Source organism: Camelus dromedarius, chromosome 7, assembly GCF_036321535.1.
Source record: "Camelus dromedarius isolate mCamDro1 chromosome 7, mCamDro1.pat, whole genome shotgun sequence".
Taxonomy (NCBI): domain Eukaryota; kingdom Metazoa; phylum Chordata; class Mammalia; order Artiodactyla; family Camelidae; genus Camelus; species Camelus dromedarius.
Genome location: NC_087442.1, coordinates 52,786,982 through 52,810,412, shown reverse-complemented (window position 1 = coordinate 52,810,412; position 23,431 = coordinate 52,786,982). Strand labels below are relative to the sequence as shown.

Genomic DNA, 23,431 nt, shown 5'->3' with positions numbered 1-23,431 from the left:
GTTTTCTGTGGGCACATGACCTCACAGTGGGAGACTACAGTTTCCTGAGCTCAGGCCTTTCGGGGTGGCTGCCTCACTAAGTCCTCACATGAGCAGAAGCGACAAGTGTGACTTCCGGTGGAGGGACTTGGTAAGGATGCTGCATGCAGTGGACCTGGGTGCGAGCAGAGCATCTTCTGGGGTGGATGGACTCAGACAGAAATAGATCCTTCCTCCTGGTAGCACAAGGCACTCAATTTTGCACTTAACTTCAGTCACAGTCTTTACCACATTTTATTGTGATTACACATTTGGTTTGTCTTCCCCACTGGCCTGCAGCCTTTTCAAGGGCAGGAAGGATATTTAATTATTAACCTTCCTTATTTTCCAAGCACTTCTATATTATAGACCTGTAATAAATATTCCTCTCATGTTACACATTAAAAATAATGGAATACATTGTGTTCAGGCTGTTTGTATTAAAGTTGTAGGTTTTTTTTTTTTTGCTTTCTAAAACTTGGTAGTAATCATTTTGTTTTTATAAGTAAAGGAATATAAATGTGTAAACTTTTAATTCTTTACTGAATAAATGATATGTGACTGTTCTTAGAAAAGTAAAATTGTGGCCATAAGCTGAAAAGTGATTAATTTTCTGAGTTTATATTTGTCTAAGAAAATTATATACATATTTGATGTATATACATGAAGTATTTCTATTTGGTTATAGGGTAAATCTATTTGGTGATGTTTCTTGAATACTTGTACTCAACTTTTCTCCCAGCAGTTAGAAAGATTTTCAGAGAAGACCAGAGTAGAGACCTAATTTTAAAAGATGTGTTACACAGCAAGTCAAATAAATTCTAAAATAAAATAAGGAAACCCATATAGACCATAAAGAAAAATCAGTGTTGAATAAATATTTCTTCTTCTGTTCCATGCCAAAGACAGACAGGAGAGACAAGGAGAGAAACAGAGACAGTTCAGGACGAAAATAAAACCCAGAGAATACATACTGACTTTCTTACTCGAAGATCCACATTCACCTAATTATTTGAAGACCCATGTATACTAGGCTGTATCTAATAGAATAAAACTATTTCAACATAGATTGTAACTCCTTTTAGGGTGAATTTGCAGAAAGTTAAAAAGTACCTTTAACAATGAGCTTAGGGCTTGGACAGGTATCTATACACCAACATTCCCAGCAGCGTAATTCACAATAACTAAAAGGTGGAAACAACCCAAACGTCCATCAACAGATAAGTGAAAACCAAAACGTAGTGTATACACACAATGGAATGTTATGCAGCATTGAAAAGGAAGGAGAGTCTGACTATAGTATGCTAAAAAAAAAATGCTACAATATGTACTAAATTTGCAGACATTATGCTAAAGTGAAAGAAGCCATTCACAAAATGACACATATGGCATGGTTCCACTTATAGGAGATAATCAAATTCCTAGAAACAGAAAGTACAATGGCGGTCATCAGGGACTGGAGGGAGGGGACGAAGGGAGTTGCTGTTTAACGGGTACAGAGCTTTAGTTTGGAAAGAAAGAAAAGTTCTGGCGTTGGATGGTGGTAATGGTTGCACAGCAATGTGAATGTACCAAATGCAACTAAACTGTACACACAAAATTAAAGTGGTACATTTTTATTATATATATTTTATCACAATAAAAAAGTTGAGACATAACAAAAATATCAAACTTTGAAAAAAAATTCTCAAAAACAAAATAAACATCTGGTTTCATTTCTATGACTTTAATGAAAGCCACATACATGTGCCTACATAAGCAAAAATAGTCTTCACTCAGCACGAAGAATTCTATAAATTTGTTAGGTTTGGTATGTAATGAAACCTACAGTGAAAAACTGAAGTTGAGAACTGTGAAAAATTGGAATTCTGCAAAAAACATAATCGGATTTCTAAAAACAAAAATATAAAATTCTAGTAACTAGAAAGAACACTGGAAATAGCCATCAGTGAGCTCTTCCTTTATCATTACTATTTTCATGGTCTAATGCAATTGTCGTTCTTTCTCATGCACCCCTAATTCCAACATTAGTCTCTTATCTAAGTGCTGGGCTTTTATTGCCAAACTCCCGTAAAGTGCCATAAAAATACATAATTTTTAAATAAAACTTTCCCATGTTTCAGATCACTTTGGAGACTCTGTAACATCAGGTCTATGATTATAACATAAATCTCACGGCCTGAGTCCTACAGGCCTTCACTTGTGATATTCACAAGACAGAATTATGCAATTTTCAAATCTATTCTCCAGCTTTTGTCTCTGACATGATCTTCAAGTCTTTCAAAATTTAATAACCGAGAATTGTGGTCCCTTCCTTCCTAACCCTATCATGAATTAGTAGATGAATTAAAGTACAGTTTGGAATAATGAAGAGCCAGGAAGTTAAATCAAAATTCATCAAGGAATTAAAAACTCATTAAATTATTGATCTACAAAATACACAAAAAGAAACTAGAAGGTAGTTTGGAAGCTTAACCTGGTTGATGGAACAAGAGAGGACTATCCTTAGGAAACAGCACAGCGCAAGTTGATCATTCTAATGAATAGCAACAGCCAATCTAAAGGCAGAGAAGGGCAGAAACAGCCAAGGACAGAGAAAAGAGCAAAAGTCAGGCCAGGAACCTGACCGTGGAAGGTCTTGTAAACTAGTAAGGACTTGAGAAATCAATGGGCTTAATAAAGGAAGGCAGGTTAGCTTTTTAAAAAAATTGCTCTCAAAGAAGGTTCAAGAGATCAGAGAAGATGGTGTAAACTGAGGAAAGTGTGTATCTCAGAACTCTGAGAATCACTAACAATTTTGGCTTTGCTAGACAGCAGAATGAACCAAAAGTAAAGCTCAAAATTTAGAAGGAGTAGGTAAGATGGTGTGTTTTATGGATCAAGACAACAGAAATTTTAGAAAGAGAGAGTAACTGACAAATTCAAATTTAATGTCTGTAAAAGTGGAAAAACGTGTACACACTGTATTTAGTGACTTGGAGATCTTCTGTAACCTTAATGAGAGCAGCTTCACTTAAGTGGAAAGAGAATCCACATTAGATTGGTTTCCATAAGGGAATGAATGAACAATGAGTAAGTGTATAAAATTTATTCAAGTAATTTGGTTGTAAAGAGATTAAGTTAGATCAGGTGTAGCTAAAGAAAAACAAATCAAGACTTTTTTAAAGTATGAAGCGAAATGCTAGGTAGTGCTCGTTGGGAACATGTTGGGAAGGAGCTTACAGTAGTAGGACACAAAAAAATCTGGGAGAGAGGGATAAAGTATGCTTCAAGATCGGAGGAAACAGAATGGCGGTGGCATGGAGACATGGCTCACAAGACGGAGGGACTGGCTGTAGATTAACAGGTGGCTAACTCATCTGGTGGGTTAGAAAAGATGAGGGAAAGATGGATGTTGATGTATACAGATTGTTGGTTTGTCATTTGGAAGTTGGGTTAATCCTTTTCTAACTGATGGTTTCTATTTTTTCTCACTGAAGTATAAATCAGAATCATTTCCAGGAGTGAAGGTTTATAGAGAGTGGGGGATGTTGGAAATGAGCACTGTGGAGATGGAGAGAAGGAATCAGAAGCACAAATATATGTAGGCTATCCATTCAATACCAAGCACTCAGATAAGTTTGCTCTTGTTTTGTGATCAACATCCTGGTGGGATATGGGTAAGTACAGAGCTAAGCTTTGTACCAGTGGAAAACAGCAGAAGGTGGAATAATTTCAGTTTACTGGCAACAGTGATTGAAATAATAAATATGTAAGAAGAGCATCAGATATTTTCTGGTGAATAACACTTTCAGACCAGAATCTTTAAGGCAGTATTCAGATTTATATCAAAAAAAAAAAAAAAAAAGAAGAACAGGTTAAAAAAAGTCAAAAATAAAATTAAAATGTTGTAATATAAGTAAGAAGCCAGGTTTAGTAACTGATGATCATAACTGCTTACCAGTGTGTAGAGTGAACACTTAGTAGCATCTATATCCCAATTCCCAGCCACCCTCTGTTTCAATCTAGAGATCTCCATGGTTTGGGGGGAAGTGATTTCCATCCTCTGGTGAAAGTGACTGTTCCAGGGGCAGGCATGTGACAAAGGCAGAGCCAGTAAGAGTGAACATCAGGACTTCCTTTGTCTCTTTCTCTCTGGACAATGTGGATCTGTAGTTGTAAATCCTGAAAACATTTTACTAATACAACCTAAGTTTGAGGACAAAGTTTACAAATGAAGGGGGCGGCAAAGACCAGAGAATAAAAGAAAAATGAAAGTAATACCTGATAATTTTATTTATCTTTGGGTCACACTTGCCCTGAAGCTCAGGTGACTGAGCACAGACACTGTGAGAGGTGCCGAGCGTATGTGTCGCGGGTGTCCAGGTCTGTTCTTAGGGGCCACGTTCCTTGCCATTCACCAGGAACAGAAGTCTGCAACATAGCCTTGATGGTAATTCAGACTCTCTAAGAACAATCAGAGACGCAAGGTGAAGAAACTATGAGAGACAGCTGGAGGGTCCTGTGGGAGTTGTAGGCAGTGAGTGAAAAGGCCATGAATCATAGTTGCTCATATTTATCAGAAACTTAGTATTTGCTAGTCACCTTCTAAGTGTTCTCTATTTAAAAAAAAAAATCTAGCAACAAACCCCCAAACTGCTATCATTAGTATTAATCCTCATTACACTGATTAGCAATTGGGGCCCAAAGGTCACATAACTGACCTTTAAAGGAGAAAAGCCAAGATTTGAAGCCAGGAAGCCAGGTTCCAGAGTCCTAACTAGCAAACTATGTATGTTTGGGGGAGAAGAGGATTAAATCAAGGAGATCCAGGTCTGACTCTTCATTAAGATCCCCTGCTGATGAGTGCTGTGTCTAACTCAGTGTGTGGTGAAATATGGCTCACTGCCACATAGGTGAGCCATAGACAGGTGATAGCTATGTCCCCTCCCTTTGAATCTGAGTTAGCTTTTGACCACTTCAATCAATAAAAACTATAAAGAACACGAAACTCTGTGACTTTCAAAGCTAAAGCCATGAGCTTTTCCCTGTTCTTTTGGGATATTCACTTTTGGAGGCCTGAGTTGCCATGTCAGAAGTCTGGGTATCTTAGGCCACCACACTCTGAAAAACTCCAGGCCACATAGAAAAGCCATGTGCAAGTGCTTGTGAAAATTAACTTTATATGACAATTTGGCCACAAGAAAAGCAGAACACATAACGACTTTTGCTTTGGAGCTGAAGGCCGAGCAGAACCTGGAGGAGACAGGAGGGCAGTAACAAGCCTTAGGACGCTGTCAGTGAGGGCTTGAGCAAAGCAGGATCAATTTTATTGGAAAGAGGAGGAAACTGAATTCATTATATGGTGGCAAAAATATGCTAAGAAGCAACAGTAAAGGGAATACCTTGGCAAGTCTATTTTTGGCTCGTTGTAAGTGTTTGCCAAGCAAAATCTTAAAAAATCCTATAAAGCTATAACATGTCTGTTATTTCTCTTGCTAGAAGCTGAGGTGAGGAGAGATTTTTAACAAATTAACATTAAAAGTTCCTAATAAATCAAGATTTCATACTTCAACTTTCTAACTCTGCTCAGAAACGCACCCATTAAGGAAGTATTTTCTTCAATTTTAGAGCTAGGACATAGGATTACGAGGGTTGCTTGAATGAGATTTCCTACTTTGTGAAAACATTGATCGTGGAGATCTACAAAGCAGAAAATACACACTTCAAAATGCTGCATATTATCCTTCTCTTCAAAGAAAAATGTATGTGAGGAAACCTTTAAGTAAATCAGCCATTCAAAGTTGGTATTTTAGAATTAATATATTCAGTCAGAAAATAATGCTGAACGTATCCGTATAAGAACATGTATTCCAAAAGGAAAAGCGTTAGGAACTAATGCTTAGGTAGAGCAAGAAGCCACGGAGAGCACCTGATTAGTTCCAATTAGCCATGCCGGGGATGACTTTCCAGGTAAAATTACCTTATAATGAGGTGATTAACCTCTTTGGAAAGAGTTCAAGATAGACTGACTTTATACTTAATAATGTCCTATATAGAAGTGATATAATCAGGGTCCTCAAGATTCCACACCAGGGGTAACTTTTACGAAGAATCAATGTATTTTATTCTAGAAGAACCAAACACATTTTTATTGTATTATTGCTGGAGTAAATCCTAAAGTATTTGGATGTTATAAATCAGGTATTTAAACTTCATATCAAATTTGCTAACTTCTATGGCCCTAACTTTATATAAAGAATGCAACGACTGAACTATAACCAATTTCAAATGCTAGTCTATAGATTATCTGTGAACATCAAAGGAAAATATAATTTCTGTCATAGACATTGGGCAATGTAAGAGGCTCGTTTCCACGCTAAGCTATCCACTGTCCAGTTAGTTTAGTGGGTCCCCTTGGTCCCCAGAGCATAACCAGTTCTTGTTACAGTTAGAGAGGCTAATGCTTAACAAGGGAGTTGACGTGAACACAAAGGAAAAAGGAGAGTCAGTGTTGTCAACACAAAAACACTTGGTAGCTTGGGGATAGCGGTTCTTTAACCGCTGGCTAAGCTTATCTTTGGATTTTCCTTTAAAATAGATAACTTATTATGGACTAGTTGAAATTATATACATAAATTTATATATTATATATATTATATACATATATATATTTGTTGTCAGCTTATAAAAAAACAAGAAATAATTTACTTTAGTGTTTTAATTTAACAATTATTTCCTGAAAATTTCTATGAGGGCACAGAATCCATAATAATGAGCAGAAATTCTTCTCTTAACTGCTTTCTTACTATTTAGCACTCTTCCTTGTAAGAAAATACTCTATCTTGGATTATTCAGTTGATTTTGTGGATATCTCTGAAACATCTCTGCTGTGCTTCATAAATCTTGTTTCTTAATTTGGTATCCTAGGAAGTGAGTATGTACATGTGTGTATATGTGTTTGTGTGTGTATATAAAATTTTTGCATAAAACACTTGCAAATTCATGTAAAGCAGAAACACAAATCCTAGGAATGGAAAGGCAAAATCAAGGAGGAAAATGTTTAGAGCATTTGCATAGAGATGATACTAATAAAATGTGAGTATCTTGCAAACAGAAACTGGAAATGAATGTTTCTTCTTCAGCTAAATCAGAGAATACATAAGCAACCCCTGCTTCAATACACATCCTTTAGATTCAATGATCACCTTAACTTGGGAGCTCCAGAAAACATCTTTCCCTATGCACTGTGACAAGTGGGCTTTCCTTCCAGTTTATATTTTCCTGCAGAACCTACAATCATCTAAGGGTTCTATGGAATCCCAAGTCCATTTTCCTCTTTTGTCTTAGAGATCCCAAAGATTCCGTGTCTAGCTGGAAGCCTATCGTATTAAAAGAATTATTAAAAGAATAAATGTCTGCAGAATAAGGAATTAACCAAATCAAAAGGAGATAGCAGTATTTTTTCCAAACTTCAGAATCCGCATTGATCTTTCTGTTACTCCACTGCAGTGTCAAAAATAAAGGGACAAGAAAAAAAAAGAGACAGAGAGAGAGAAAGCAGGAATAAGAAATTGAGAGAGAACAAAGTTTTAAAAGAGGGAATAAGAGGCAAAGAAGAAAGGAAGAAATGTTGAATCTCTTCCTTATTTATGTCCCAGTTCTCACTCGCTCTATTCCAAAGAGCCACCTCACAAAAATGATTTTGAACAGCTCAGATACCAAAGTGAGCATTCTGGTTTAAAGACACCAGGAAATGATGTAGGAAGATTCAGATGAATCAAATCCCCCAGACCAGTGTGCATACAGCTCTAACTCACTCAACCATTCACACTTTTACCTGCTCAGAACAGACAAATATTTCAATCGTTTTCCACAGAGAAATGAAACCATGTGAATACAATAGCATAGTAAATTATTAGGAAAAAAAGTAAATCAAGAATCACCTAACAAAATGAGTGTGATCTTAAAGGCATAGTCAAATTTTCTAAATTCATGTACACTGTTAATCCCTTGGGTAACTTAGAGAGCAATACATTCTTTTCAAAATTAGGCTTTATTAATATAGTAATATCAAATTATCAGTCCAGAATACCAATTTTTCAGTTTTGTTTCTTCTCTTCGCACATTTAGAATGCAAGGCCCTCTTGTCATAACTGATGTCACTACCTAGATTCTGAGTTACGCTGCCTTATTTTAATTAGCACACCAATCTCGGTTTTCTAGTTGTAGATTTCTTCGTGAAAAGCAGAAAGTAGTACAGAAACGAAGCACTCACCTCTTGAACAAGGGGCTAAGAAAATGATCTTTGTCCCATTCAGGGAGTTAGAGACTGGACACTTTCAAAAAGTCACTGTGACTTAATGAAATAGTACCTTTGTGGAGTGCTGCCACCCTTCAGAGTAGGCCAGCAAATGTGTTACTAAGTGTTGTGTGTTAGCGTTCTGGAGTGGTTCTTTAACACTAAATTCATGACTTTAATAAGAAATCTTTGTAAACCACCAATACTTCTATAGTACGAATGTACTCTATTTTGTATATTATCTATAAGTTATTGTCAGTGTTACAGGGTTTTTACTCATGGAATTCAACCGTTTTGCAGTTTCTCCAAAATTATTATAACCCTTTATAATTTTAATAGATGAATACTTGAGTCTTTTTTATACAATTATGAGTATGATTTTTTTAGTATCATTTCTTTAAAGCAAGAACTTAAAATGCTTCATCTAAATAAAGCCCAGAGTGGGGTAATGTATAAGAATTAGGACCCTAAGTATGACTGTAAATAGTAATAGTCAAGTTGTATAAATATTTTAAATACCAATATTATGTAATAACTGGTTTAAATAATAGTAGCATAGATATTTTAATTATTTTTCATAGCCTAAAAGAATAGAAAGGTTTATTTAAATTCAGTTTGATTGAAGACTGTCTTAAAGTTTAGAAAGTTGAGCAACATACTTCCTTTTAACAGTTAACTTAGATTTACATAGAAATTCTGAAAAGAATGTAATATAAACCTCTCAACTAGCACTCTCTTAAGCACCACCGGAAAAATCATTATCTTTCCCAGTTCTTTCAATTTCTGTCATAAGAAGAACAGAGAGCAGAACTATGTATTTTGGTAATTAATTTCCTTAAGATAATGTTAGAAATATCATGTTCTTTAAAATATAAATGAATTTCAAGGTGAGCATGCTAGAGGGTAATATTAATGGCATATGATTTATTGTGACAAGAGATCTGATCTGAAACACCATTATTAGGAGTACTTAAAAAAATCCATTTGCAAATTCCTGAAAATATGAAAGAGCTATAACTGAATGTGCCTCAATGTTGAAATCTGGAAATCTGTCCTTGTAAGTATGAAATAGCTTGTGCACAGCAAGCTGGCATGTCTTCCTCACAGAAATTTATTTATAATTTTTCATATTCTGAATATGTTTTATTATCGTTTAGGGAATGACCTAAAAGCTTGTAACTCTGAGTAAAGACAATCCACCAAAGTACAGACTGAAATGTACATGGATAATTAACTTGGTAATATATGTAATTTTAGGGCGGACTGTTATCTTAAAAACAGTTGACAATGATACATTGAGCATCTACTACGTTCCTGGCATTCCTGGAACTCACAATAGAAACATGTGACCTGTGTCAATCTAGAAGGTGTTTTCTATGTTATTACTGTTCCAAATGAGATAATCCCTTTAAAGTATAAACAAGATTTACCTGTGACTTAAATTTACAAATAGGTTTCAGTAAGATGCACTTTCACATCGAATAAAACACAGTGCGGTATATGAACACGCTGCATATGGCATCTATTGGGCAGTGAGGAATGTTGTAAATTAGTATTGCAATTGATAATAAAATGAGTAGATATATGTGATTAATAAAGCCTTTAGTAGTGAAAAGAATTAAAATTATTCTGGAGAACAGAATTCATTAGCCTCTGACACCTGAGGGAGGATCATAAATACTGGCATTCTTACATATAGACTGTCCGATCTGAGTCTCACATAAACATGCAGATACCCCTCCACTATACTTTTAATTCCCCTTTCTCCTCCTCCCTTCTGCATATCTCCCTCTTCCTGTTTCTCTGGTTTTCTCCCCTCCCTCCCTCTGTCCTCCCCTGTCTCTCTCCTCTGCTGAATAAGCTTGGAACACAACTTTCCCCCCCTTGAACTTTCTTCTCTCTGTAGTCTTCATTGGGCTTTAAAATTGTGGGATTCCTGAAGGAGTACACTGCCTGCAGCATTTTTCAAATAGCATTTTTTTGGTTTGAAATCTATTTTAATATGTGAATATCAACACATGAATGCTTCATAGAATGGCATTGGGATAAGCATAGCTGATTACATAATACGGTTCTAGGTACATTAATAAACATGCTCATTTCCAGGACATCCGAGGTGGATCATCAAGTGATGAAATATACTATAAAGTGAATATATTGTCATTATTGTTTCAATTTATTTTCGCCTCATGAAATTATATTGGATCTTATAAAATGAAAGTATCCCTTTAATCTAGATATAAAGAAAACTTACAGGTGCAAAATTTTAATGAGATTATGTTTGACTTAATTTTGTAATATACATGGCACAAAATCCAAATTCAATAAAAATTCAGTATCCATCCCAACCACTTGGTTTCCTCCTCCAGAAGGAATCAAAGTTAAAAGATTTTTGTGAATCCTTCTAAAGATATTATGTGCATGCATATTCATATATATACTTTTTCCATTTTCTTTAAGACAAAAATTATAGCTGCCTGAACTATGAAAGAAAAAGCAAAGCATAACATCATGATCTATCATTTGCAGGGTCAGAAAGATCTCAAGGCAATACCTAAGGTACGTTTGAGAAATAAGTTGTCAAATGTTTTGCTTAAACATTTAAATAGATCAATATAATAAAAAATGAGACAGGATCTCACTAATCATGAAACTATTTAACATGATGGTTCTTGTATAAAATAGTATGCTAAAGAGTCTAGAGTTGAGAAAAATCTAAAAGAGTTTTAAAACACATTTTAACAGCATTTTGAAACTACATGGAAGAAAATCATGTCTATGTACGAGTATATGACAAAATGGAAATAAACAGAAGAACTTCCAGGAGTGGCTGTCTTATAAGTTGGTCTGTAACTTCCAGAGCACAGAGTCAACCAAGCCAAACAAAAGGCCATTGGGACTTTGGCTTTGAATACTAATATATAAATTACTTAAATATAGGTACAGACATGTTGATTATGATTTCATAACTTTGTGAAATGAACAGACTAGAAATGGGTATAACTGAAGCCAAAAACGATGATTCACTTCTTTTGCCCCATTTTTTTCAGGGAAGTGGGGTGAAGATAGCCGTACTTTCTTCTAGAAATGCAGAAGACAACAAAGCAAAGCTTTATTTCCCTGAATATCAGAAGGTGTCAATGTCTGCATTCCAGAACAAGCAATGTCTGCATATTGCTATCGTGGTAAAAGTAAATCTGGCCATCAAAGCAGTTCACCTTTAAGGAGTCTTTAACGGTAGTTTCTGTCAGCCCTGGTATTTCTCTGGCTTATTTTCCATTAAGTTGAGGCCAATGCAGGACTGACAGTGCGAAGATCAGAGGCCTTCTCTGATACCTACGCAATGTGCAGTTACTCAGCATGAGCAAATCAGAGCCCCGTGCTTTTCGTCTTGGGAGTTAGGGTGGTCACCCCTTACACACTTAGCTAGGCAGAGACTTCCAGTTTATCTTCACACAATGTTATTTTCACCTTACACTTGAAATCCTTCTTCTCAGCATGTAAGAATGGGCTTACAGATGATCACATTGTATTCCCATTATAACCTCATTAAAACTCAACAGGAAAAACTAACTTCCCTTACTTGTATCTTAATACTTACACACACCAAACCTTCTTCAGCCATTGTATGTAAAACGCTTTATACCACATAGTGATCCTTTTTCTGTTTTTTCATGACATGATTCATCAACCACAATCATCACTATGGTACATCTTTTGTTATCTTACCTACTGTTGAATTTCTCTGGGTGTTTTTCTCTCATGATGTGGAATCTGTGGGCAATGGAGGCATCCTAAGGAGAGAAACAGAAAAGAAAAATGGGACAGGTTACGATCCTATTATCTTGTGGGAATAAAGATTAAAATAGAAAAAACTTGATAAATAACATTTTAAAGTTAACTTTTCCTGAACAGTATCATTGCCAAGAAGGTGTTCTAAAATTAGGGAAAAATGTGTAATCCATGTAAATTCTGTGCAAGTGTGATTTAGTCACCAATGGTTGCTTCTCATAGTTACTTCTAAGAATTGATTTCTATTTAATTTATTGATCTCCTTTAATAATTGCTTCTGTTCTCATGCTTAAAATATGTTTAAGATGGTTCATATAAACAAAAATGTCAAAAAGTCGTTGAAAAATCTGTAACGCAAGAGCTAGCATAGCTTAAGTAGAGAAATAATCAGGTAGAGAAGCTCCTAGTCCTTTGAGATTAGTTATGGGTTAAAAGATAATGTGAGACTGCATATCTAGTAAAGGTAAGTATGACACATGACTTTAAAGTTTGCTAAGGGTATGCTGGATCTGTAATTATTAGCTGTTCATTCCGCAAGCAACTTTCTGACATATCTTGCTTAATGGAGAAAAGCCACAAAGAGAAAAATGTATTTTGGGATAGCTGGTGACAAATGTAACTAGGTTCTGAGACCCCAAATGCACCAGTTATGAACCCTAATGGATGTTTCTTCCTTGTAGGACATTCATTCAGAGTTTCTATGAGACAGAATCACACAATGTGTGCAATTGGTAGAATATTTCAAGCACAGATTGTTCTTGCTGCTGACTTTTAACAGTTGCCCCTGCTATTCCAAGCAACGAGATACTTTCCTATTCTTCATCTACACATGATTAATTGCTCCAACGAGAAACTAATATATTTACCAGTTGTCTCAATAGAAATGGGGCTATTGTTGTGATTAACTGTTAATTTTGTTTCATAGCAGAGATGAAAGAAAAAGAAAAACCGAGTACAAAGGAAATAAAGAAGTTGTGTATTTGAAAGAATCCTGAAAACACTAATCAAGGATTAAAAGTCTAATGAATGAAATGAAAAGGCTAATGTGCTTACTCATGCATAACAAAGCATGAGGCACAACAAGAGAGGGACCAATGCCCGCTGCAGATGGCAGACAGAGAGCTGCTTTTCCATGCAAGATAGAGCTGGGATAGAACTGAAACTGTTTCTGTACAATCTTATCCTCTAAAAATTGTTCAGAAATTTAATTAATCCACAAGTGAAAAGGACACAAAGATACAGATAAGTGCGTTCTGAAACAATACTTAATAAAAAAAGTTACAAAAAATTCTATGTTTTCATATTCTAAGATAATAATGTTATATCTTAGAAATTGACATATACATGGTCAGTTTCCTGGCTTGCTAATAAGAATATCAAGATGTTCATTTTTATTGGTCCAATAGCTCTCAAACCCAGGCACAGAGTTTCTTCTTTTTTAAAAAAATCCTAATATGTCATAAATATACTTATATATTTTTTGAATGTGAAGTTGTCTTACTGTGGTATGAAATAACAGGAAAAACTGAGTTTGCCCATTTATGATATATTATGTGGCATTATCAGTAATTAATTTTTAAAAAAATCACTTATTTTGACTTTATCTCTAATCTGATTCAAAATCAGTTTGGAATGCCTTGAAATTAAATGCATACATGCAACAGACCAAGTAAACAAAAGCAAAGAAATATGAATTTAGTACTAAGAATGAATGATCAACATCAGTCACCACAGGGAGACTATCACTGAATTTACCTCAGCTTAAACTGTTTGTTTCTGCCAAGTTAGAGAAGTGAGACTTTAAAAGTAGATGTGTAGTATAATTTGCTTTACAAGAATATATGTTTGCAATAACAGATCTCTTTCTTTGCAAAGCAACATAAATAGGATAGAGAGAGGCAGAGAGGAAAGGAGAAAAGAGGAGAGGAGACAGAGTTATCAAAAGAAGACCATTTAAGGAGACTGGACTGTAACTGAGGAGATTCCTAGGAACATAGAACACCAAATTGCCAAAGTTAAACTTAATGCTAGCTCCTCTGTCTCCAACCTACTCAGGCAATGAATCATGTAGGAAAGAGTGTGTGTGGGGGGGGGCGGGGGGGACAGTGAGGGACACTGGCATGCCTTTTCCTTGTGTTGAATGGGTTCTACCACAAAGAGAGCTGGCATTGCTGACCACAGGATGGATGAGGAACAATGACAGCAGGTGTTCATTTGGATGAAAATTCACACCAAATTCCCATGGGACCCTCTGGCGTAACCCCAAGAGGCTTGAAAGAGAACTGCCAAACCCTGCTAACTTACCCAGCAACCATATTTCAAAGACACTTAAGGTTCTCTAAAAAGGGACCAAATAAGGAAAAGCTAAAATAATGTTGGTTTTTTATATAAAAGTTTGCTGTTTCCTTCTCTATATATTGAAATTTTTAGGGAACAGAAATTAAATCAGCATCACTGTCACACCCTAGAATTGACAAACTTTGAATCCAGGCAGACTTCCACTTCCAAGACTTGTGACTTTGAACAAATTTACCATAAGTCACAGCCCCCTTATCTTTAAAAGAGGACACTGATACCCCTCTATAGTAGTGTGGTGCAGACTTATTGAGATTATTCCAGAGAGCCACTGTCATAGTGCTCTGTATGGCTGGGTTATTCATATATCTTATGTCCATACTAGAACGTTACTCCAGGTAAGCAGGGGGTGCTAAAACATGGGTGAACTGTATCATTTTGAAAGATGTAATTTACTGACTCTCAATTTGGTGTTACTTCCTGAATTTATAAAATAGCTTTATTTTTAATTAATTAAAAAATAAAATCAGACCTAAGAAATAAAAATAAAACATATCCATCTTTATTAAAACAAAATATATTTAAATATCATTTATGTTGATCTTTAAAGCAGTAAAAAGTAAGTAGAGGGGTTTATATAGTAATTTATATAGTAGAGTGTATATACATGTATCAAGACACATATACATGAACATATACACATGCACTTATGTTAGAGAATCAGCTTCTTAGTTTTCTCTGTAATACTCTGCACTGGTATTTTTCTGAAGACTAATTTTTTTCCTTTTTCTGTGAGGGCTTTTTAAAAATTTTTAATAGTTACTGTAAATCCCCAAAGTTGCATTCTAAGTTATTAATTTGAAAAGCTTAATTATTTTATGTGGAATGTAACATTTTTAATTGAGAAAATAGAAGTACTGAGATACTTGAGCCTGTATATAGCAAATTCTACCAGAGGAGGACGTATCAATACTGATCCTTTTCTTAAAGTGTAAAATGCATTTGCCCAAATATTGTCCCAGGTACTACCTTTTAAAATCTAAAGAAACGTTCTCTGACAAATATTTTTACAAAACTAGTCAAATAATGTTTTTATTTCTGAAAACTGTATTATTATTTTTATTATTATACCAAATTCATGACTGTCTCAATTTCATTCCACTTTGGGACAGAATATAAATCTAGCCAAATATAAATGAGTATTTTTATAAAGAGTTATTCCAAAGTGCAACTACGGAATTGTAAATTAAACTTTGTATACTAGATGAATTTTCATTGAGATTTCTTGAAACAGTTCAATTCATTCTTCATTATAGATGAATAGATCACAGTGTCTTTTTATGTGTGAGCATTTTTTCCTTTAATAATTGCAAATTTGTTAAAGAGCTTTAAAAGCTGAAGTTCGTGGCACTTCATTTGTTGAATATTTTTAAAGATTTCCAATTGAAATCTGAGGTTTTATTTCCATATAATAAAATTCACCAAGTTTAAGTGCATAATTAAATGTTACATTTTAAGTGCACAATTAAAGAAAAAGCTACAGAGCACACTTCCTAAAATTATCCTAATGCTTTCACAATCGTGATATGGAAAGTTTCCACTGAAAGCGTGTGTATGTATAGTCCCTCCTCTACACTTAAAAATCATTGATTTACTTTCCACCACTATAGCTTGCCTTTTCTAAAATGTCCTATAAATGGCATTTAAAAGTACTCTCTTATGCCTGGCTTCTTTCACTTATTACAGTGCTTCTGAGATGCAGCCATGTGTTTCAGGATCAGTGATTTGTCCCTTTTTATTGCCAAGTAGTATTCTATTAAACAGATATATTCCAATTTGTTTATTCATGAGTTAATGACATTTGAGTTTTATGCAGAAAGCTGCTATGAAATTTTGAGCACAATTGTTTTTGTGGACATGCGTGATTAAAACTTTAAAGTGAATACGAGTGAGGCTGCTGAGTTATACGGTATGTGTATATTTAACTTTATAGGAAACTGCCACACTATTTTTCAAAGTACTTGCACCGCTTTGCATTCCTACTAGTAATGGATGAGAGTTCTATGACTCCACATCCACACCAACTCTTGACAGCCTTTTAAATTTCACCATTCTAGTAAACACGCCGTGGTTTACTTTCTTGGAGCCGTAACCCCTATGACCCACCACCATCTGCTTTAGCCGAGGGGTCTGCCAATTGTGATGACACTATAGGATTTGAAAGTTCTGGTGCAGACTTAATGGATGTTCCCAGCTCTGTCCCAATTCATTCATCTTCACAGTCTTTTTCCTGTTTTATTCACCTCCATATCACAAATAGCCTGGGAAAGACCAAGCACTCAAATTTTGATGGACTTAATTAAAGGACAAATGAGTAAAATTATATGTTTAATAACCACCAGATACTGACTGAAAATCTGCAGAGCAGAGGTGTTAAGAACTTGGACTCTGGAGTGAAACTGCCTGGGTTCGAGAGCTGGCTCTAAAATTAACCAAGTCTTTGACCTTGAAAAGTCTCCTCAGGCTTTCAGTGTTCTCATTTCCTATGTTTAGAACAGGAATGATTCTAATAGTACCTGCTTTATTATGAAGATGTGAAGTTCCAGTACCTGGAGGAGAACTAAAACAGTGTCTGGCATGCATAAAGGAAGCAAATAAATGTTAGCTCTTATTATTACTGAAACATATTTATCACTTTGAGATTCATAAGATTTTCTCTTTTGGTTTATTGATATAGTAAACTAAATAAATTCCACAGTGCATTAGATAAAGTATTTAGAGACAGCAATGTTTTGATGTTTAAAACCCTGTGGACTTTAGAAAGGTTATACTGTGCATATATGATATGTTAAATGAAAAGCCAAAGGGTCAAAATCATCACGTTGTAATTAAAATTCACATATTTCTGTACTAGTACATATGAATATTGACTTAAAGAAAGATAAATTAACGCTGCAAAGAACATGTCAGTTCAGATTATATGCCTCAACAATAATAAAAAAAAAATTTGGTTTGTTAGATTTTGAAATTTTAGATAAGACTTTATAGTCCCAATAATGTATTTCTCATCTGCAATAAACAATCTTTGCTCTCGGGACAATCTTTACCTGAATGTATTAATTACATAATATTACTGTCTGTTAATACTTCATTTAAGACAACTGTACCAGTAGCAACAAATAGGATTGTTTCAAAGGCAGACTGTCAGATACTGATATTGGCTGCACTGGCTTAATACAGAGAATCAGAAGGTTTCCATCTTTATGGTCCAGAATAGTTATTAGTGCATAGGAATTACTTGTTCTTTGAAGATTTTAAAGAATCATTCATGAATTGTTGATCCTGCTTTGGGTCTACAGAGGGATTATCAGTCAGAGTGATGGGAAGATATTCTCCTCATGACTGACAAGAAAGAAGTCACCTCCGTCTCAGATCTGAGACCTACGACAGGACCAGAGCTGATGAAAGCAGGCTAGGACTCCAGGCACAAGAGCCTGGAATACCACACGTGATGTTACAGCATAAGGACACAAGAGAGGGACCAATACACTGAAGCAAGGCAGGCAGAGGCTTGCGCACAGCCAGACATGATGGTCACGAAGAGCACATGACAGTTCCAATTCTGCTACACTCATGCTATCTCCAGGCTGCTGTTTCCTCACTTGAAAAACGGAAAAAGTTCATATCTACCTCGCCAAGTAAATACTAATTAAATAATATTCTTCTAAGGATCCTTATCCCTTGGCATAGAGCCTGGTAGTAAACAAAACAAGAAAGCTACCACTGCATTGCTTGAATACATGACAAACGAAAACTACTAGTCTAAGAGTAACATGTCATAGAAGAAAAAAATTGATGATGTCTAACACAGAACCAATTCAGTTCCTTAAGTATCACCCAACCAGAAAAAATTTACGAAAAAGCCTTACTAAGATTCACACCAGCCTAGAACATTTCCAAAGTCTGCCAGTGTACATTGAATACTGTGGGGTTCCAATGTGTATTTTTCAAAGTCTTGATCTCTCTGTAGAACTCTTTCCTCATAGTTTGCAATCGTCTTTCCCAATTTGAAAAAAAAGTAAGTATATGAACTTAAATACTAAAATATTTATTATAACTACTAAATTCGCCTGAGATTGTGAGTTAAGAAAAATCAAGTCAATGTCATATATTTTTAACTCTTCCTTTCATAGTCAATTAGATGCTTAAAAGTCTGTTTCAGTTTCTGGAAATCCTAAGTGTTTTGCTGCTATCTATTATATTCAATAATCAAGATAATTCTTCAGTTAAAACAGAAGGGCTGGATCCATCAATCACATTTATGCCTGAGTTTGATTTGGTGACCACGGTACTCATTCAATCTAAAATGCTGCAAATGTATTCAGAATTTTGTTGTAATTTCAGCAAATCTGCAAAGAAAACTTTTGTTATCTCTGAATATCCAGGGGGTAGAAATGGGGTAGCATTTTTTTTATAATATCTCAAATTAGGAAAAGTTCTTGCCTTTGTGAAATAAATCTGTCAACACTTGATGTATGATTATCAGTCATTAAACTGAAGCTGAGAATGGTGAAGCTGATATGAGTGCAACCAGGAAATTGGAGCGAGGTGGGGTGGAGGAAGAGGCAGTAAGTATGTAGAAGCAGGGGCTGAGGTGGGTGAAGAGGGGAGCTGAAACTTAGAAAACAACAGAATTTCTATTTCCTGTCTGTAAATAGGGATGGGAGTAGACATTAGAGGTGAGGGTGGGAATAAGTCTGCATGTAAAACAGGAGGTCGGGGGAGTTCCCTGGAGGACAACATAGGTGCAGGGAGGTGAGTAGTTTAATAGAACAAAAAACAGAACTAGAATAATTCTCATGAAGAAAAGTACGAAAGTAAGGCTCTCTATAAAATATTCATAAAGTCAATGAGTGCCAAATCCCAATGACGCACCAAGCAATAGGAACTAGGAGCAATTATATAGTCTTTATCCCATTTAAACCTGTAAGATAAATACTACTGTAAAGAAAAAAAACTGAAGGTTCATCAGTTTGTATACTCTGACATAAAGTCATCAAGTCGGAGCAGCCAAAACATAAACCAGAACATACACACACGTAAACAGTTTATAGCCATGCATTCCACTGTCTCTAAAGGCAATTGCTTTCAAAATGATTCTAGCTTTCTTACAGGAATGATGTCCAAATATGACTCTATTCCTTATATCTGAAAAACAATGATACTAATAGTTTGGTTTATTTCAATGAAATGTGACAGCTTATATTCTATTTATTTGTTCCATCTTAGGGGAGAAATTCACTGAAAAGTACTGCAGAACACTTGATTCTCCTGTCCTCTTTCTCACTTCTCTCCCTTCACCTTCTTCTTCCTTTCTGTCTTCATTCTCTGACCTTCCAAATATACACACAGGAAAGTCCCTTAGGAAGATTTCATATTTTTTCTACAAAATATTCCTTTCCTAAAACTGCATACCAACCTAAGATACTTTGGTCCTAAAAGGATAAAATTGGGCTGTGGGAGGTACTTGGCACCTTCCCAATATCTATTTCCCTCCTCTTTTTAACCAACAGAATTCATTTAATCTGGGCAGCCATGTAGCCAACTAATAAACATGTAAGCAAGCAAGCAAACAAATTCTAAATCCTCAGGGTTCCTCTTTACTAGCTAGGAATGGTGATCTAGTTACAACTCCTTTCCACTTTCCACCACCGCTAATTTACTCATAGGAATGTGGATGTAATTCCTAAGAGGTATAAGAAGAAAACCTGAAAACATAAGGATAAAACACAATGCTGAAAATTGCAGGGGAAAAATAAGGAGTCTGGTCCTTTAAAACCTCTTGGTCACCACAGTACCTTTGAACAGACTTCCTCCAGATGTCCTCCTGAGAAAAGAAGCCCCAAACTTGTTAATTTTGTTATTGCTCCACAAAACCAAACACAATATATCTAGAATATACTAGATAAATTCTGTAGGAACTCATTTTTCTGAAATCATAAAGATAGGGAGTCTGTAAATTCTGTAATGGGGATTTCTGAGAAACATTTCACTCAATTATTTTTCTTTGTGCTTAAATCACAAAATGTTATACTTGCACAGAGCAAATTGATTTCTAAAGGATTTTCTGGAAAATTATATATTTTGACCTCATTATTTTTGCTAAATTAGATAATTTTACTTTTTTGACAGAAACTGGCAGATATTAATCTCTTTATTTCAGAATGAAAATATCTATCTGGGTTTAAAGGACTTTCCCAAAGTTATGCAGCTCACCAGAAGGGCAGCCAATGTCAGTCTTTTATCTCCTGATCCATAGCTTACAATGTGACTCCTTATTCATCCCAGTATGGATATATCACTTAATGCTCCTTTTGATCACTTTCTTGTCAACAGGTATTTGAAAATTAACTGCTGTTAACACCATTAGCATCCCATATTTCCTAAAACAACCAACATTATTCCAAAAATCAGGAGAAGCAGCTTGTGTTCATAATTCTAAGAGTAGGTTTCATTGAATGAATGATGTATTTCCTAAGTGATGTTAGAAAACAAAATGGTACCGATTGGTAATTGGTAAATAAATGCATTTGTGCTTATTATTTGTTCTCAAGAATAAATAACATTAACTGTCCTTTCCTGTAATCATATTCTCTCCTTGAAGAGAATAAAAGCAGTAAGTCAGTAGCTTGAGACCATAATCACAGACCCTAATTTACCTAACTTGTTAGAAGAACTTGACTCGAAAATCCCATTGACAAAAAATACCTCATGCCTTCAGGCTACAATCACACAAAGCGACCACAGAACTCCTGCATCAGTAAACTGGGACTTTACCGAGGATAAAGGGCTAAGACATCATCCTAGTCAATGAATAATACTGGTAAGTGAATTTGCAAACAAACTTCAGAGACAAAATTACTTTGTTTCTAATGTAATATAAAAATTAAATATCTCAGTATTTAGGATAGCAATATCTAGAAAAAATTAAAATTATAAAGGAATATTGTTCCTGTTAGTCTGCTTTTACATCTCCAAAACAGGGTTGTAACTAGTCTATGATGGACCTTGTTATGAACAGCAGAAACAGAGAAAGGAGCGATCTTTACAAAAGGTTTGATGAACTGAAGGAAAGAGCAGGCCCACTGGGGAGGAAGGGGGGAGCTCCAGTCTGGAGCTTTTTAGTTGAAAGCGCTGAGAGAAAACCCATAAATAAAAAATAAAAGATCATATATCAAACATTGCTTCAGTAACTTTTAAAATATTTGGTCATGTTTTTTCAACCTAAAAGTAAAGGCTTAATCCTTAACTAAGGAAAAGTATCTTGCATTTTGACTTCTTTGAAGATAAGTAAATACAGTTGTCACATTTATTAGTGTAATACAGATTACACAGACGCACAGAAGTTATGAATATTGGAGACATTACTTTAATCTCTGCCTTACACGAATCACAAACCCCTGGGAAGTGTTCCTGGGAGAGCCACAAGAGAAGTAGCAATAAAATCCCAAACTCCTAAGTGTCTTCCGCATGCCATTTCCAAGCAGTTACTACACACAATTCGGTATTGCATGTTCTACAAAAGATTTATCATAGGGGCAAATTAAGACATAATCCTTAAATGTTATAATGTATACAACACTACCCGTGATAGAACACAAACTGTAAACACACAAGGACCCACAACTTCCTCCTCTGCTGTTTGCCCGCTTAATTTTTTCTCTCTTCCCCATCTACTGCAAAAGGAAAGTTTGGATGGCTTTGTAAATGACTTTCTGGAGAAAAGTCACATAAGAAAAAGAATTAAAAATAAGATGAATAAACTCTAGAGATCTGCTCTATAACACTGCACCTGTGGTTAGTAATACACCAGACACAACATTTTAAAAGGCTAGATTTCATGTCAGCGTTCGTTTGACAATAAAATGAAATATAAAATAATGAAATAACAAAAAACAATACCAATCCCCAGAGGGCTACTTACTGAAAGGGAACTTACTATATATGGTGTGCACTCAGTTGTGTTGTGTCTTCAACAAGAGTGAAACTATCAAGGAGGCAACAGAACGGAAGGGAAAGCAGTGAGTTTCACTGAAATTGGAGAGTTTAGGGGAGCCAGAGAATGGGAGTGTGCTGACAACGCTAACATGAGTTGTGTTCAAGGGAAATACAAATACAGGTGAAAGATTCTGTCAGGTCATCCTTTAAATTCAACATGCTCCAAAACAGGACTGCAGGGGTCTATTTCTTTATAAGCAGTTCAAGCAGTTATTTTAAAAAACTATTTTAGTTTTAAAATCGTTGTGATATATTTAAAACTGTTGTTCTATAGAACCTTCCCACTGGGAACATTTATTTTTCAGGATGAAATTCCCTAGGAGAAAAAGAATATAAGATCTTCCTTAGAATACAACTGAGCATTTGTAACTTGACAGGTTTGGAAATGCTAATCAAATCTCCTCTTGACAGATATGTGAGCCTGAGCTGAAAGTTCAGTTTTCCACAGTTGCTCTAGATCTGATGTCTTTCCAGGTATGACCTTTGATTGATGGCGTCTTACTGGGTTCTGATTTGGATTTGGAATTTGTTCAAGCCCTCTCCAAGCTAGTTGTCCGATTGTGTTTCACACAGCAACTTTGGTTTTTCTGGACATATTATACATTCTCAGTCTTCTCTCACCTGTGCAGGTGGCTTTATCTCCTACACACACACACACACACACACACACAAAATAATAGCCGTGCTTAAATACTATGGTAAAATATGTGATTCGACTACAGTCACTACCTATGACTTTAAAAGGCTGAATGACTAAAAGCCTATTTAAAGTTATTTCTGGCATTCATGAACTTAAGTGCAATTATAATTATGTGATGGTGTAGTGTTAATAACTTTTAAATAATTAAACAAATAGTGCAACAGGTTGACAGTTAATGAGAATATTAAGAAAGTCTGTGTCATCTAGAAAATATTAGGATGCGTGCTAACATCTCAAAAAAAAACTTATGTGGTATGTTGCTATAACATTAAAAAAGTGATCTCTTC

General features: G+C 35.3%; 1 protein-coding gene across 7 annotated transcripts in view; it reads right to left on the bottom strand.

Moving 5' to 3' along the window:
- The window catches only part of DGKB (diacylglycerol kinase beta), a 637,574-nt gene that overhangs the window by 239,285 nt on the left and 374,858 nt on the right, over positions 1–23,431 (bottom strand). For all 7 annotated transcript variants that reach the window (XM_064487528.1, XM_064487529.1, XM_031454980.2 and 4 more), the window contains one exon: positions 12,029–12,093. In XM_064487528.1, the coding sequence (XP_064343598.1) occupies positions 12,029–12,093 (65 nt within the window). The remainder of the gene's footprint in view (positions 1–12,028; positions 12,094–23,431) is intronic.